At 44.1% G+C, this 17,660-nt stretch overlaps 1 protein-coding gene across 6 annotated transcripts in view; it reads left to right on the plus strand.

Moving 5' to 3' along the window:
* The window catches only part of EGF (epidermal growth factor), a 109,409-nt gene that overhangs the window by 40,171 nt on the left and 51,578 nt on the right, over positions 1–17,660 (plus strand). For all 6 annotated transcript variants that reach the window (XR_014711241.1, XM_084625645.1, XM_084625644.1 and 3 more), the window contains 6 exons: positions 4,411–4,533; positions 6,633–6,758; positions 8,905–9,041; positions 11,569–11,717; positions 13,314–13,418; positions 15,924–16,147. Coding sequence is in view for 5 of the 6 variants with exons in the window: in XM_084625645.1 (XP_084481771.1) it covers positions 4,411–4,533; positions 6,633–6,758; positions 8,905–9,041; positions 11,569–11,717; positions 13,314–13,418; positions 15,924–16,147 (864 nt within the window). In the remaining variant the exon portion in view is untranslated. The remainder of the gene's footprint in view (positions 1–4,410; positions 4,534–6,632; positions 6,759–8,904; positions 9,042–11,568; positions 11,718–13,313; positions 13,419–15,923; positions 16,148–17,660) is intronic.

The raw sequence follows: 17,660 nt of genomic DNA on the forward strand, positions 1-17,660 counted from the left end.
TCCAGATACGTAGTAGCATTTTGGAGAAGAGAATATTTTCCAGGGCCACCTCAGTAGCTGACCAGCCCACTTCACTCATAGAAAAACAATTTTGCATTTTTAACTTACCATGGTCTATGCACTTACTTCACTGTGATTAACCAGGCTGTGTCCAGAGGCCTTCTGTGATCTGAAGTATCCCTCTCACAAAATATTGAAGTTTAGTTTGGAAAGTAACATTTTATGTCTTTGAAATTCCAGAAGGATTTTTTCTGTGCTCCTGCATTGAGCTATTTGAGACAATAACCTCGTGTCTTGTCCTGTTCCAGCTCCCTCAACATCTACTGGCTGCAGTACCTCTGCAGCTCACCCACACCGCAACAGAAGTCTGAGCCAGTGTATCTTCATGAGCCATTCCAAGAGGAAGTGTTTCCATGCTGAACTTCTGATTGGAATTCTGGACAGGGCCAACAAGCAGGTCCAGTATCAGACAGAGGAACTTGTGGCTAGAGGAAAGGCATGGTGAGAGGAAAGGCTCAGGCTAGCTGCACAGCTTGAGGACAGGGTTTCAGTGCAGTTCCTGGAACAGGAATGGTGGCTAAGGGAGAAAGAACGGTTTGAGCGGTTAATACCGCTAAAAGTAACAAGAGTACTGGTTTCTGCTTGCATGACCCACACCACAGCGTGAGTCCCCTGTGTGGTACCAAGAGATGCAGTCCAGAAAAAGCTTGAAAAACTCCATGGCTGGGTGACCTAGGCAATTGGGCTCCATGAGTGGCTGAGCAGGGCAGGGGGTGCCTCCACCTCTCCCCCGGTGCCAGGTGCATGGCAAATAGGGAAAGAAGGGAAAGGAGAATGGGGGCCCAAGGGACATGTAGTGGTAAGGGGTTTCTGTCTTGTATATGGTTTCACTGCTTGCCCTTGTCCATACACTTCTTGGTTTTGCTAAGTAGTGGTGAGATAATGGCAGCTGGCCTGCCTGGCAATGGGTGAATGTTGTACTTTTCGAATGCATATTTATAAATAAATCTCTTTATTTTGTCAAGAAAGTTTATTGCTGTCACTGCATCACTTCATACACTTTGTATTTAAAATAATAAAGGTTCACCTCTGGCTTCACAAAGATTGTGAAGAGCACAGCAAGCCACAGTAATGTTCACAGCATTGATGACACTGGAATCCAAGAGTATGCAGTGATCTCCAACAGGATTTCACACTACCAAATGCATTCTGCAACTGCTCAGAGTGTAATCAATGCATCTTTTGCCAGGGCCTCTGGAGTCAGGTTCAGTTTCATAAGCCAAGACAAAAGAGGGCATGCAGGGTCCCCTAGAATAACAGTGGGGACATTAATTCTGTTTATGACAATGTCATTTGGTGGGAATAGTGTACCAGCCTGTCCATGAATGCAGACTCCCAATGGGCAGAAAACCATGGCATTATGAACTTTCCCAGTGCAGCCCCCTGTTGACATTCATAAATTCACCTCTGTGTCCACAAGGGCCTGCATAACAATGTGGTAGTACCCTTTGTGGTTTGTGTACTCCTTGAGGAGGGCAAACTATGGGCATATGAGTTGCATTAATGGCCCCAGTGCAGTTTGAAAACCCCATTCTCTCAAAACCAGCAATTACTTCAGGAATATCTTTTATGCCTGCCATCTTGGGATAAACCAGATGTCTGATTGCCTCAGAAACCTTTGCCACAACTTTACCCACCATTGATTTTCCAACACCAAACTGGTTGGCAATGGATGTTGTCATAAATATAAAGGGAAGGGTAAACTGCTTTGAAATCCCTCCTGGCCAGGGGAAAGCTCCTCTCACCTGTAAAGGGTTAAGAAGCTAAAGGTAACCTCGCTGGCACCTGACCAAAATGACCAATGAGGAGACAAGATACTTTCAAAAGCTGGGAGGAGGGAGAGAAACAAAGGGTCTGTGTGTCTGTCTATACGCTGGTTTCTGCCGGGGATAGACCAGGAATGGAGTCTTAGAACTTTTAGTAAGTAAGCTAGCTAGGTATGTGTTAGATTATGATTTCTTTAAATGGCTGAGAAAAGAATTGTGCTGAATAGAATAACTATTTCCGTCTGTGTATCTTTTTTGTAACTTAAGGTTTTGCCTAGAGGGGTTCTCTATGTTTTTGAATCTAATTACCCTGTAAGATATCTACCATCCTGATTTTACAGGGGGGGGATTTCTTTATTTCTATTTACTTCTATTTTTATTAAAAGTCTTCTTGTAAGAAACTGAATGTTTTTCATTGTTCTCAGATCCAAGGGTTTGGGTCTGTGGTCACCTATGCAAATTGGTGAGGCTTTTTATCCAACACTTCCCAGGAAAGGGGGGGTGCAAGTGTTGGGAGGATTGTTCATTGTTCTTAAGATCCAAGGGTCTGGGTCTGTAGTCACCTAGGCAAATTGGTGAGGCTTTTTACCAAACCTTGTCCAGGAAGTGGGGTGCAAGGTTTTGGGAAGTATTTTGGGGGGAAAGACGCGTCCAAACAGCTCTTCCCCAGTAACCAGTATTTGTTTGGTGGTGGTAGCGGCCAGTCCAAGGACGACGGGTGGAATATTTTGTACCTTGGGGAAGTTTTGACCTAAGCTGGTAAAGATAAGCTTAGGAGGTTTTTCATGCAGGTCCCCACATCTGTACCCTAGAGTTCAGAGTGGGGGAGGAACCTTGACAGATGTATAGCATTCTGGGGTAGCCAGCTTCCAGTTATAGCAACCTGCTTTTGGACGGACATTGGCTACCCTCGTGTGTCTTTACACTGGAGGATCAGGGCAAGCTGCTCGCAGAGCACTAGAAATGTAGCTTTCTTCATCCAAAAGTTCTGGATGCACTGCTGGTCATCCCAGGTCTGCATGATGATGTGGTCCTGCCTAATGAAACCCAGCCTACGTAGGGGGCTTCAGCAGCTATGCCAAGTGTCATGAGTAGCATCAGCCAGTTCGAGTCTGCCATGTCTGTGTCTTCTTCCTCCTGCTCCATCATTAGATCTGTCAGGTGCCTTTGGTGGGTCAGAAAGTGCTGCCAAAATGTCCACCTGAAACTCACAGAAGCTCTGCCTAAAGTGCAAGTAAGAGACGTTCTTCAAATGGCACCTCCTCCGTGTTGCTGGCTCTACAAGCTGGAGCGTACAGACTAAAATGGTGGCTCGGCAGGATGTGTGGGTTGGCTGTTCAAACTTCCTGTAATGTACAGGGTGGACAGTCTTTTTTTCTTACAGTACACCATGGTCAAAGGGCGAGAGCAGCCACATTTCAGGAGGGCACTAGGGAGTCTGGGATATGGTTGGTTTGACTCAGTTCTGTATGCTGCAGTGTGGATGGCAGAGCCCCAGGTTTGAACCCAAGTTAGAAAATTCTTAATGTAGGGTTGACAATCAGTGTAGATGCTCAAGCCCTGGTTTCTGTAAACCAGGGTCCACTATTTGAGTCCTGCTAAGCCTGAGCTTATATTGCAGTGTAGACCTACCCTTAGGGAACTTCTACACTGGAATAAAAGACCTGTGGCACTGCCGTGGCTAGCCTGGGTCAGCTGACTTGGGTTTGCAGGACTCAGGCTGTGTAGATGTCTGGGCTCGGGCTGGAGCCCGGGTTCTGGGACCCTCCCTCCTTGCCCAAATGTCTACATAGCAATTTTACAGCCCCGCAGCCTAAGCCAGCTAACCCAAGCCAGCCATGGGTGTTTAACTGCTGTGTAGACATACCCTTAGGGGCCCTAGCTGAGATCAGGGCTCTGTTGAGATAGGCACTGTGTGTACAGAAGTAAGAGATGGTCCCTGTCGGGAAAACCTTATGATCTAAGGTCCTGATTCATAAAGGTACTTAAGCACATGCCTAACTCGAAGAACATAAGTAGTTCCCATTGACTTCAGTGCTTAAGTGCCTTTCTGAATTATGGTCTAATGACAAAACAAAGAGTGTTGTCCTTGTATAAAGCACTTTACAGATGGAAAACTGAGGCACTGAGTAGATTAACTACTCATGGTCACACAGGGAATACAGGGCAGCGCTGGGAATTGCACCCACATCTCCTAATTTCCAGTTCAGTGCCTTACCCACAAGACCATCCTTCTCTTCAGATGAGCCTTCCTCACAGTTTCAAAGCCCCTGCCCCTGTTCAGTAACTGGGTCAGTTTCACATGCAACAGGTGAGTGTGTCTTTAATTGCTGCTACTTTGCTGACACCACACTAAAATTTTGGAAAGTTTAAAATTACAGGGTACATATTAACAGCTTCAGAGCACAGCAACTATTTCAACTTTCTCCTCCATTATACTTGATAGAGATTTTGAAAAGCAAATAGAAATCTTATCCTGGCTGTGTCCACACATGAATCTTTGTTGTGCCTGTTTAAAAATGCTGATTAACCTTTGTCAAGTTAGTATGTGTTCTGAACCCTTTTCCTTTTCAAATTACTACAGAGCTCATTTCCTGTGAAAATAATCACACTGAATGCAGCCATGGTTGTCTTGAAACATCTAGAGGGCCTGTTTGCTTCTGTCCTGAGGGATCAGTGCTCAGAGTAGATGGCAAAACATGCTCAGGTAGGATTATTAACATTTTTCTTGCTTTAATGAGTGCTAAAGTCTGTGTTTATTGCTGGTGCTGAGCACCAAAGCTGGGTGATGGTGTTTCACACTAGCTTTGTGCAGCTGAGGATGACTGTGCAAGGCAGCTGAGAATCATGCTCTTTGATTGGATGAACAGAACTCATCTGTACCAATAAGCATTTCTTGCCGGCGGCATTTGAACCTCCTCAGGCCGTATTCTGCTTGCCCTTTTTGTAAATGCTAATCTGGACGCTCCATAGACGTTTGTTCCGGAATACACACATTAACAATTTCCCCTTGGCAGAGTCTCTCAGCAGGCACAGCACAGAGAATACAGCTCAAAAGTTGAACAGGGTGGTGGTGGGGATTAGCAGAGGTGACTTTGCAGTTTCCCAGATTCTGGGCTGTCTAACTTATGTCAGCCTTAGCTCAGCTGCCTATGGGCTGCTGTGAGGCCTGAATAGCTGTAGTATAAAGCGTTTTTGTTACTTGCCCTCCACTGCTGACACCTGCTCCCAATGGGGGGACTGTGTAGGGCTACTTTGCCGGCCCTGTGAAGTTTTGGTGTCACAGGAATTCCCCCTGGGCCATTGGGGGCCCCTTTACAGCTCCTCCATATTTTGGAGTGTTATAGGAGCCATGATCTAAGAAGGGTCAAGGGGGTGGGGATAGTTTTAGGCAGTGTGGCTCAGTTGAGTCAGTTTATGTAGCCAATGGGTATGTCTGCACTGTAGCTGGGTGTGTGCCTTTGGACCAGAGGTGGGCAAACTACAGCCTGCGGGCCACATCTGGCCCGTGGGTCCCTCCTGCCCGGCCCTTGAGCTCCCAGCCAGGGAGGCTCGCCCCCTGCCCCCCACTGCAGTCCCCCTCCCCCGCAGTTATGCTGCCGCGTGGGCAGGGCTCTGGGTGGTGGGGCTGTGTGCCCCTGCAGGGCAGCGCAGCAGGCTCCGGCCGGGTGGTGCAGCTGCCAGACATACTGCTCTGAGTGGCATGGTAAGAGGGCCGGGGCTGGGGGGTCTCAGGGGGCAGTCAGGGGACAGGGAGCAGGGGGCGGTTGGATAGGTGTGGGAATCCCGGGGGGCCTGTCAGGGGGCGGGGCTGTGGATAGGGGTCGGGGCAGTCAGGGGCAGAGGGGGTTGGATAGGGGCGGGGGGTCCAGGGAGGGGGCCATCATGGGATAAGGAGCAGGGGTTAGATGGGTCAGGGGTTCTGAGGGGGGCAGTCAGGGGGCGGGAAGTGGGAGGGGGTGGATAGGGGGTGGGGCCAGGCTGTTTGGTGAGGCACAGTCTTTCCTACCCGACCCTCCACACAGTTTTGCAACCCCAATGTAGCCCTCGGGCCAAAAAGTTTGCCCACCCCTGCTTTAGACATTTGTGGCACAGGTAGTGGCTTGGTCTAGCTGTTCAAGTACAAGACCAACCAACCCTCCTCGGTCTGTCCTCAGGTGGCTGGCATGTGCTGCAACATCCACCCAGGTATTTTTATCACGCTAGCTCGTGTGGAGGAATGGTCTCTTTTGGTATGGGTAGGGCTGTGCAGTGATTTATTTTTTTTAAATCTAGTAAATCATTTGCACTCTCCATTCTCCCAACAAGGTGGCTTAAGCTTAGAAAATGAAACAACAAAACATGATGTTCTGGCCTGTCAAGTTAGAAGATCAATGAGTTTCATTGCTTAATTACCCTAACCCATTTCATCTTCTGGTGAGAGAATGGCTTTAATTTGCTGTACCATGGGACAAAGCACAAATATTCAGTGTCTGATGGAAGTAGTTACTTTCTGTAGATTTGACTAGAGTTCTGTTGAGTAAAATAAGCTGACTTAAATAATCAACACCTGCAAACTCTGTTCATATGTCCTACTGCCCCTGTTGTAAATCTTCAACAGGAGATGTAACAGAAGGAGCTGATCATGTTCACCCATGTTGGTAACCTTTGGCCTTTAACAATAATGCGGAAAATCTTTGGCAACAATAAAATCTATCTCATAGTTGAAATCATAATTGTATGGGTTGTTCTGTTGCTGATACTTGTGATTTTATAGTGTTTTATATTATAACTACAATTTAATTCTTAAAAAATGCTCTGTTTAAGGTTGTACATCTCTGGATAATGGTGGATGTAGCCAGATTTGTACCTCTTTAAGTCCATCTTCCTGGGAGTGTGGTTGTTTTCCTGGATATAAGCTGCAGGGGGATAAAAGACACTGCACTGCTATAGGTCAGTATTGAAGAGTTCCTGGATATTCCTGGCCATATAACAAGAAAGTTATAACAACTTTTAAAGGGGATTGGGTATTTTGGATCACTCTTTAACATTTTTTAATTAATTGGAATGAATTTGAGGAATATTGGTAGTTTGGGAAAATAAAACATGGTGAAATATATCACGACGTACATAACTACATAGTTCAGTCTCCCTTGCAACAGATAGTTTCTTTTAGTCAACTTCAGTCATTTGAGGGGCCCCATCCTGCATTGTGTAGCATGGGGGAGGGGATTGTTGTGTCCCAGAAGTAAAGGGGGAGCCGTGTGTGCAGCAGTCTGCTGATGTGCTACACAATGCAGGATTGGGGTCTAGGTTTTTATATGTGAGGGCTGGGCAAGGCATGGCCAGCTGAGGGCCCTCTATTGCATAAGTTATTTTCACCACTGATCCAAAAAAGCCCAAGTTTGTTGACATGTATGTCCCAGTGCAAGGCCCATCTATTTGGGGTGAGGATAGTGGTGGTGGGCAGATAGTAGATTGGTTTTTGGAGTGAATCTTTACTTCTAGATTTTTGTCAGTGTTAGATGTTATGTTATGTATTATACATATGCCCAGAGAGGTTGCATTTTATAAATTTAAAAATGAATCAGTTGCATTGTCAAACATCAGGCATATGACAGTGTGCACATCTGCACTGTGCAGTTTTACTCCGTGCATGTCAATACCAATCTGCAGTCTTTGCTATTACAGTGCAAAGCTCCTTATGGTCCCTCACTGTCAAGTGAACTGGATTGTATGGTGGTGTTGTGATGTACACTTTATACGAGGAAGGATTTTCTTGCTGCTAAGTTGCTGGACTGGCACTGAAGAGATGTGGGTTCAATTTCTGCCTCTGCCACAGACTCTGTGTGCCCTTGGGCAGATGACAGGGCTCTGATCCTGCAAACACTTAACATATGTTTACTTATAGTCTCCTGTGAAGTGGAAAGCATGTACATGCTTGCAGGATTAGGACCTAAGGCTCTGTGCTTCAGTTTCCCCACCCTTCCTTTCATCCTTTGTCATTCACTATTTCTATTTAGATTGTAAATTCTTTGGAGCAGAAAGTCTCTCTTACAACTTGGTTGTACAGTGCCTCACACAGTGGTGCCCTAATCTCTCTTGTAGCCTCTGGGCAACACTGGAATGCAAATGATGACAGCAGCAATAATTAATTTATGTTGGGGGGATTAATTGAGACTGTCAGACTAACTTCATTGGTGAAGTAAGTGAGATTTAAGTCAAGGACCCAAGGGTGAAAGGCTAGTTCAATAAACTAAAGCACTACCAAGCTCCCTTCCTTTGCATTGTAAAATGCTAATTTAGGGTCTGTCGATGCTGCAATCGGAGGTCCGATTGCAGCTCAGGTAGGCGTACCCGAGCTAGCTTTAATTTAGTTAGCGTGGCTAAAAAGAGCAATGAAGATGCAATGGCACAGACACCAGTGTGTGCTAGCAAAGCAAATATGTACCCAGGGTTCTGGGCAGACTTGTACAATCTGCTCTGAAATCCATGTGCTGCTAGCTTGGTTAAAGCTAGCACAAGTATGCCTAATTTTGGTTGCTGCGTTGATGTGCTGTTAGCGGTTCCCACAGTATGGGCTGTGGGGGAAGGAGGGAGTGTGGCTTTCAGTCTATGTTCTTTATTTTAACACTTCCCTTTCTGTTTCTTTGTTAAATAAAAGACATCCTGATTCAGCTTGTGTATACCTGGGCCCAGACTTTCAGCCTTTCCTGAGACAAAACTTCTAATGACTTTTATAGGACTTTGCCTGAGGAAAGAACTGAGTAATAACTAAGTAAGGACTTCATGATTTGCTCTGTGCATGTCCAGCATATCTATGCAGTCACCTGTGCAGAAGAGTTAAGTGCCAGTTTAAAATTTAGCAATAAAAGGAAAAGAGGCAATTGCTTTCAGTGATAGACAATTAACTTTTTCCTTCTTCATTGATGAGATCTTGTTGATGTTGAACTTTGATTAAGATGATGGAAACAAAAGAGCGAGGAGAGACAGAGAGGAGAAATGTGCACTCTAATTGCTTTTTCACACATAAAGCATCTTATGTACAGATTACTTTGGGCGTAGAAGAATTAACATGCATGCAAAATTTCATTAACAGGCCCCAGGCCATTTTTGTTATTTGCAAATGGCCAGGACATCCGCCGCATCAGTTTTGATGGAACAGATTACACAAGTTTACTCGACTGGCAGATGGGCATAGTCTTAGCACTGGACTATGACCCAGTTGAAAGTAAGGTAAGGCATTAAAAATGAGAGGATTTTGAAGTGGTGTGAGGACAAATGGATTGTGCTTCCTTGTACCTTAACCTTTGTGCTGCCAATGATCCAGATGACATGCTGTGCTGATATTATTCCGTTGAATGTCCAGCAACACGGTTGGTGTGGTGTTCTGTCTCAAGTAGGGTGCTAAACACAAGCCCACTGGTTAAATTTGACCCTTCAGTTCTGTCTCTTAGTTTAATGTAGTCCATATGCCAAAATGGCTGGATTTCCCACATAGTTTTAAGCATGACTACAAAGAGATACCGTGGGTCTCTTATATTGGACCAACTTCTGTTTGTGAAAAGGACGCTGTCTAGAACAAAAACATTTGTGTAATCAATTGATTTCTCACTTTAAACTTCAGAATCATTTCCTGGAAATGTATCGGGTGCTTTTATTGAGGGATCATAGAAAATCAAGGCATCTTTACCACTGTTACATATCAAAACCCATACAATATGTAGAGGCTCTTTTAACAAGCATTGCACCCAATTCTCCTAGTAGCGTTAAACCAACCTTCTGCAAATGTGGCAAGCTTGTTAGCCTTACAGAATGTGGTCCTGATTCTGCCTGGTGTTCCTTCTGGACCCAGGAGTCAGCCCACATGGAGCAGCTTGCCAGATTAGGACCAGTGAGTACTGCCTCATCCCAGTGCTCTAAGCTTGGTGAATTTGGAAGAGGGGTAGTCGAATGCTGCTTTGTTAAGCCTTGTATAACAGACAGTTTTCTCCTTATAATGAGACTTATCTCCACTGTTCTCTAAGATAATGCAGTATGCTCAAGTTTATCTGAATACCCTGGGGGACGCAGATTTTATTTGGATAATTGGGAGTTCAGATAAATGAGAGGGCAGCTTCTCACCCCAGTTCCCCAGGGGTCTTCCTTGCTGTCAGAAACAGCTAGACAGGGTATAGACATTGCTGTTGTCACAGCACATGGGCAGTAACAACAAGGCAGCAGACTCCGTAGCACCTGGCTCCTGTGGCTGCTTGGCTGGCGCACACATGCCCCAGCATTACCTCCTGGGGGCAGCTGAGGGAGCAGCATGGAGGCTGCGCAGAAGATGGAGCTGGGCACCTCTGCCCCGCCCCGCTCACTCCATTCCCCCCTCCCTCTGTCACTTGCTCTCCCCCACCCTCACTTACTTTCACTGGGCTGATGCATGGGTTGCGGTGCAAGAGGGGGTGCAGGCTCTGGGCTGGGGCTGAGAGGTTCGGTGGGAGGTGGCTCCAGGCTGAGCTTGGACCAGCTGGTTGGGGTACAGGAGGGGGTGTGGGCTCTGGGAGGGAGTTTGGCTGCTGGAGGGGGCTCGGGGCTGGGGCAGGGGGTTGGGGTGCAGGACGGGGTGACGGGTGCCTCGGTCGGCTCCTGGTTGGCAGCACAGTGGGGCTGAGGCAGGCTCCGTGCCTGCCCTGGCCCCACACCACTCCCAGAAGTGGCCTGCATGTCCCTGCAGCCACTGGTGGGGGAGTCAGGGGGTCTCTGCATGCTGCCCATGCCTGCAGGTACCACCCCCACAGCTCCCATTGGTGGCAGTTCCCGGCCAATGGGAGTTGCAGACTTGGTGCTGTGGGCAGGGGCAGCACACGGAGTGCCCTGTCCCCCCAGGGGTCGCAGGGATGTGGTGGCCACTTCCGGGAGTGGCCAGGTGCCGCCAGACTTTTAGTAGCCTAAAATCTCCCAGTTTGGCTGCAAGCAAAATACCCATTGAAGTTAGTGAGAGTTTGCCCGAGTTGAGTTTTTAAAGGCTCAAGAAAAATCTACAGTCAGTGCAAAGGCATTAATGTTGTTGTTAGCATTTGCAGTGAAGTTTTAGTGTTATTTTGTATGCTGTTTTGCAGTTCAGGATACAATTCTCTGCTGATACCAAATATAAAATGACTTTCCCCCCCCTCCTACAAATGGTGGTAACCATAACTCTAAACAGTGGAGAATTTCAGATTTCGTCTAAGACCTTGCAAGGTTCTCTGTGTAGGCCAGGCCGTTGTGCCTGTCTGCAGCCCCATTAGAGTTGAGTCCTGGAACACCTTGCAGGACAGGGCCTGTTATTTAAGAAAATAACAAAGACAAATGTGAAAAGAGGTGGAACAGGAGGAAATTATATCCATCCCCCTCCACACACATGCTTTCATTTACTTAAATGATCTGGCAACTAAATATTAACACATTTCTTTCTGCCTCCTCCTTCTGTTGTTTCATGGGCTGTGTTCCACTTTAGGAGGTTGCTGTGTAAAAGAGAACCTTAGGTTATTGAGGAGGTGGTATGTAGGACAGCTAGGATTTATTACTAAGCATGCTCAGCCTGCGGAAGTCATTCTGATTGAAGATAAGTGCCTGTTTGTTCGATCAATAATCACAGGATACCAGTTTATAAATAAGTGAATAGGGATTTTTCCAAAAAGAAAATTCATAGTCAGAGATGAAACAGTAAGATCAGGGAAACTGGACAGAAATGATTTGTGAAATAATTGAAAATAATTCTTATGTTTCCTCTTAACAGATTTATTTTGCACACACAGCCTTGAAGTGGATAGAACGAGCTGATCTGGATGGCTCAAATCGTGAAAAAATTATTTGTGAAGCTATAGATATACCTGAAGGTCTTGCTGTGGACTGGATTAACCGTAAATTGTATTGGACAGACAGAGGGTATGCGCTTCTCTCTGCACTGATGCCAGAGCACATGTAACATTGTCACAAGATATATGGAATAACTGAACTGTAATGTGGGAATAATTGAGATGTTACTTTAAATACAGTAGTGTTTTATCAAGTAATTGTAAGTCATTACTGACTGAAAGCTTAGCATCTGAAAATCAATGTCAAGGTGTGTAAAAAATGTGAAAGTGTGTAAAAAAAGAACAATTCTCTGTGATTCTGATATTATACTTCTCGTACAGACAAAATTCCCACTGATTTCAGCAGGAGATTTGTCTTTGTGAGGACCAGGTGATCAGGCTCAATTGCAATGAATGTAGAATATGTGCTGCATATAAGCTCATGAACATTGCTATACTATACACATGACACATCTTGGACATAGCACAGAACCATTGTCTCCTTAATCACAGACCTCCTTGAGTTAAAGGAGACTCTTTGTTAACTCACTGTCATAGAAAGGATTATGCCCTCTTTGTGCCTTAGTCACTAGTGGATAATATGATCACACATGTGAGCCAGCACATCACACTATTCACGGAGGGGAAAAAAAGCCCATCTTTGGCAAAAAGGCAGTGTTGGATTAGAGCAACACCCTAGTGGTTATATGAAAGATGAAGGATGGCTACATAGCATGACCAACATTTTACTAGACAATAAAAATTGATTCTGAATATGCAGATCATCTTCCTACTGTATGTGCTGTACTCTGAATTGCACCTTCCTCACTCTGTGATGTATATACCCAGGCGATTTTTGTTTGTGAACTGTCTGGAAAATATGTGGATCAACGTCCTGTATAAAAATTAGTAAAGTTCCTATGCCTTCCTTCAGAAGGTATCCAGAAGTTCATGGATGGATTTGTACCTTTCACACATTCTGAGCCACTGCTTTTTTTTCTCCCAGGCCTACATTCCTCCTTCCATCCTGACACTGCTGGCCCTTTCCTTTTTGAGTCAGCTAGGAATGGAAGGATGTAGGTTTCCCTTCAGTCAGATGTTAATACTATTCTGACATTTGTTCCTCTGGATAACATTTATGAGAGTAAAGTTTCTGCAATCTTTTCTGGATAAAATACAGGACTGGGAGTCAGGCCATCTGTGTTTGCTTGGGCACCACTCTGACTCAATTTCACTGTCTGTAGAGTGAGGATAATGATATGTACCTGTCTTTGTAAAGTGCTTTGAGACCTATGGATGAAAAGTGCTTTAAGAAAAGTATTTATTACTTTTGTTCTTTAACACTTTTCCTCATTCAGGAGCTTATTCTCTCCTTGATTCCAATTAATGTTCTTAATAAACAGACATCCAATTCTCTACCTACCCGAAAAAAGTAGTTTGATTTCCTGCAGAGAAATCAATTTCCTGCTATCATTCTATTGGACCAGATAATGGAGCTATGACATGAATGATTAAAGCAATGGGCCAGTCAGTGCTGGCAAGACTAGCTTCTGTATTTGAAATGCCATTCATTACACTTTATGGTCAGCTAAAGAAAATGACAGTTTAAAAACTCAGTGAGTATATTTTGCTAAAAAAGGGAATGAAGATAACAGTAATGGCTCAAATTGTGTCCTGTATATTGCAGGAAGTCTTACGTTGGGAGGAGTGAGTTGAACGGAATGCACAGAGAAATGATCATCAAGGAGGACATCTTCCAGCCCCGAGGGATTGCTGTTCACCCGCTAGCTAAGTAAGAAGTAATAGAAACTATTGATCTAAGAGTAGGTGGTGAGGAAGGTAAATATTACAGCTTTCCCCCCCCCTTCTCTAATTAGGAAACCAGTGTTCAGGTCCTGCCTTTTTCCCACATAAACTGCTCTCATCCTAGGATACTTGTCCACTTCTCACTGTTGGAAGTGGACTGCCCAGTGAAGCAGTAATTGGGTGTGTTGAGAGTGAAGATTGATGGAGTTGAGTGGGAGAAGTTTGCAGAGCTCCTGCCATCACTTGGCTCTATCCAGTTCTGTCAATTCTTCATCAATCAGCACCCAATTCACCTTGGAACGGGAAGAAAGCAGTAGATGACTTTTTTCTTCTTCAAGGAACTTTGACTTTTATTGTAAAGACACACATTTGCCTTTGGGACACACTGTGACCACACATGCCATCTGTCTGGTTTTGTGTGGGTGGGCAGCTGTAGCAATGGGAATCTAGAAGCAGATTTTAAAAATACTTATGGTTTCTTTTTCACTGCTGGGCTATTGTTAGTTGAGGATTAATTACAGGAATTATGTTATTACTATACGTTTTATACAATTATCACCTGGCACCGGGGATAAATTGTATATAAATAAAACTAAGCAAATATATATATATATATATATATATATATAGTTAAAGTCACCCTCACTGGTAAATGTTATTAGTTAAAAAGGATTGTATCTTTTGCAGGACACTATATGCTCAGCTTTGAAAGTAATTTTTCCTTTTCACCAGGGAAGGGATTTTATTGCAGTTATCATATTCACGTTTAAGTAACATTGCAGTCTTTGAAGTCATATCCACAATAATCTACTGGATGTGAAGGTGCACGAATATAAACATATATCTGCACTTTTATCTTAATTACATATCTGGTGGTGCATACATAATATGTTGATGGGGACATTAGAACCACCAAGTGATAGATTCGGGTTATTGGTGAAATCCTGGCCTTATTGAAGTTAATGGACTCCTATGGACTTTATTTGGGCCAGGATTTCACCCTGTCTGTAACAGGATGGTTTCTAAAACCTGAAATAGTGTTGCAGGGTTTTTCAGAGTCATTTTGATGTCAGGTATGTTTATCCTGCAGGAAAGTGCACTATAATTACTGCTGAGTGAAAAGAGTAGGTGGACCTTGTTAACCCCATCCAGGAAATAAAAGATTTTGGAAAGTGGTGATGGAACAAGGGTATGGAACACAGAGGGTCTCTAGGGAAAACACTTAGGAATACCTGAGTTTGGGAAGCTAGTTATAAGTTATCAATGGCAATAAAGTAAAATCTCAAGTTGAAAGTAAGATTGACCTATATATAGTGTGTCACAGAATGTCGGAGTTTTATGGTCTAGTTCCTGAAAAAGTAGGCAGAAGTCCAGGCGAGTTTTGATTACTGTTGACAAGATGATTATTTTTGAAACAGTAACTGATGAATCATTGTTTAAAGTTGAAGCAAAAGCTGTATTGGAGAGGGACAGATATGGTGGGGTGTGGAATTAGAGCCCAGTGAAAATGTCCCTGTTGAGAAGTTAAAGGCTAAAGAAACAACAAAGGACTATGGTAGTTTCCATGATGGTAAACGTCAGTATTAAAGATGAAATTCAAAGTCAAACAAGAGTATTAAGAACATTGTGGGACAGATGATACTCTCCATTAGCAGTCCTTTGATGACAGAGGAACTGCTTGTGTCAGGCTAGTAGGATTTGGGGCCTATATGAGTATATTTAACAAAGGCAGATAACTTGGCCAAATTCATCCTTTGATGTAACTCCACTGAAGTCACTGGGATTACACCAGGGAAATTCTGAGGCCCCAAAATGATTAGTGATTCTGCATGCCTTAATTTTTAAATGCCCAACTTGAGTCACTTTAAAGGGGCCTGATTTTCAGAAAATGTTGAGCCCTCAACCTCTGAAAATCAGGCTTCTTTATGCTATCTTGGTTGGGCACCCATAAACTGAGCATCAAGAATCTTTACTTAGTTTGAAAAATTTGGGACAGGGCTCATTTTTGGTTTCTTTTAATATATAAAACAAAATAGAAGAAAATAATTTCCTGGCTGACTTGCTTACAGAGATGTGCATTCAGGATTCCATGTGTGCCCTGTAACAGCTGTTGCTATCACAGTGCCTAAAGCAGCAATCGCTCCATTATTATAGAGTGTTATAGTATTATCATCTGTTGCAATGGAAACGGAGAACCCTAAACTCGGTAAGAAGCTGATGAGGGAAATGTTTCTTCAGAGATTTTATTTTAAACTGCAAAAACGGAATTATGTTCACAACCACACATATATTTAATATAATGATCTGGGATCATAAAACAATTTTTAAAAGATCAGTATTCTAAGTATTTGTTTTGAGGATAGGTGCCTTATGTCTTCCATGTGCCTGACTTGCTACAATCAGTCTGCCATGAAAGAATTCTCCAAAACAAGATCAATTTGAAGGGAAAACATATTTGCTTACTGACTCCTTTGTGTTTTATTCACTAAAGGAGATTATTCTGGACTGACTTGGGGGTCAACCCACGGATCGAAAGTGCTTCCCTACAAGGCATTGATCGTCTGATTATAGCTAGCACTGACCTGGTTTGGCCCAGTGGAATAACTGTCGACTGCTTAGCTGACAAGTTGTACTGGTGTGATGCTAAACAGTCTGTTATTGAAACTGCAAGTCTGGATGGTTCTAAACGCCGAATACTTACACAGTATGATGTAGGTGAGGTTTTGGGGTTGATGATTACTTGTTATGTATATCTGTCTCTGTGTGTATGTGAATCTGAATTATGGGCCAGATTCTTCACTAATTTACGTCCTGTGTAGCTCCGTTGAGATTAATGGGATTGTAGTAGGTAAGTCCATGCAGAATTTAGTATATTCAGCAACACCTGTACTAGAGACAAGCCGTATTAATCACCCTCTAGTTGTAAGAGACCACCCCAAATCTATTGCACAGAGTTCTATGCTGCCTTCCTTAGAAGATCTATCCCATTAAGAAAATGATACGTTGGTTCCTTGAGTTACTGCTTCACTGCATACATACATCAGTGGAGTTACACCTGTGTAAGTGAGAGGAGAAAACAGGCCTTTAGATTTTAAACTCTCTGTATCAAGGACTATGTCTATACAGTCTTCAACATGCAGACATCTCTAAATACATAATACACACATTGCGAGCAATGGAAAGATGATCTTTGCAAGATGCTGGTGGCTATTACTGCTCAGCCTTGCTGTGATTTGAGATGAGAAGATCACCTTGAGAGCTAGAACAGAAGCCTCAGCCCAGGATAACTGATAGTCTAACACATTTAGAACAAACCACATTTTAGTGTTTGTTTGTGTGTGTATACAGAGCAGTGATTGCCCTTCGACGCTGTCACATTGTTGACAGCATATATTTTGTAACTGTGTAGTCAGTCTATAGCAGTGTTGCTCAAAAGGCAGGTCATGGATCAATTGAGGACTGCCATCTGGGTTCAAATAGACCTCCATGTATAATGACCACACTATCACCATATTGTGGTCGTGTTGTTCTGCCAGAGACCACATTAGGCAGCCATCTCATAGTACTAGGCTGCTCTTTTTCCCTGGTGTGGCTTGTGTTTCTTCTTCCATGCCAGATTCCCCGTCACTGATGTGCAGGGCTGCCTGTAAAGATGGGAGGACTCTCCAGTCCCTTGGGTACCAATAGGGCTGAATGGAGTGCCCTTCTAGCATTCCTTTCCCCTCCCCCTCCCCACAGTGCTACTCTGGCCTGTCATTCTTCTTCGTCCCCTCTGTGATAGGTTTGACAGTGAAAAGTACAAACTGTGGTAAACTCCACTTTGCAGCTGAGTCAGGCAGGCTGAGCTGCAAAGAAAAACCTGACAACCTGTTGTAAGTTTCACTTTGTTCTCCAGTGACTATCAAAGGGGTAGCATCTCTCGGGAAGCAAAAGAGAGGACGAGAGAAAGGAACGTCAGAGGAGAGTGGAGGAAAAGAGATGGATCTGAGACTATGGTGTGTGTATTGGGAGACAGAGAGGTGACATCAGACATGAGACTGTGTTTAGGTTGGTGAGCATCAGACTTGTGCATCGGAAGGGGGAAAGAGATACAGAGTGACATCCTGGTCCTGTTGAAGTCGATGGGAATTTTGCCCTTGACATCAGTAGGGCAAGCATTTCACTCTTGGTGTTTTATGGCTTAAAAATGGGACCAAGGGAGGGTTGTCTAAAAATTAATTTTCTTTCT

This window comes from Lepidochelys olivacea (genome assembly GCF_965140295.1).
Source record: "Lepidochelys olivacea isolate rLepOli2 genome assembly, chromosome: 4".
Classification (NCBI taxonomy): domain Eukaryota; kingdom Metazoa; phylum Chordata; order Testudines; family Cheloniidae; genus Lepidochelys; species Lepidochelys olivacea.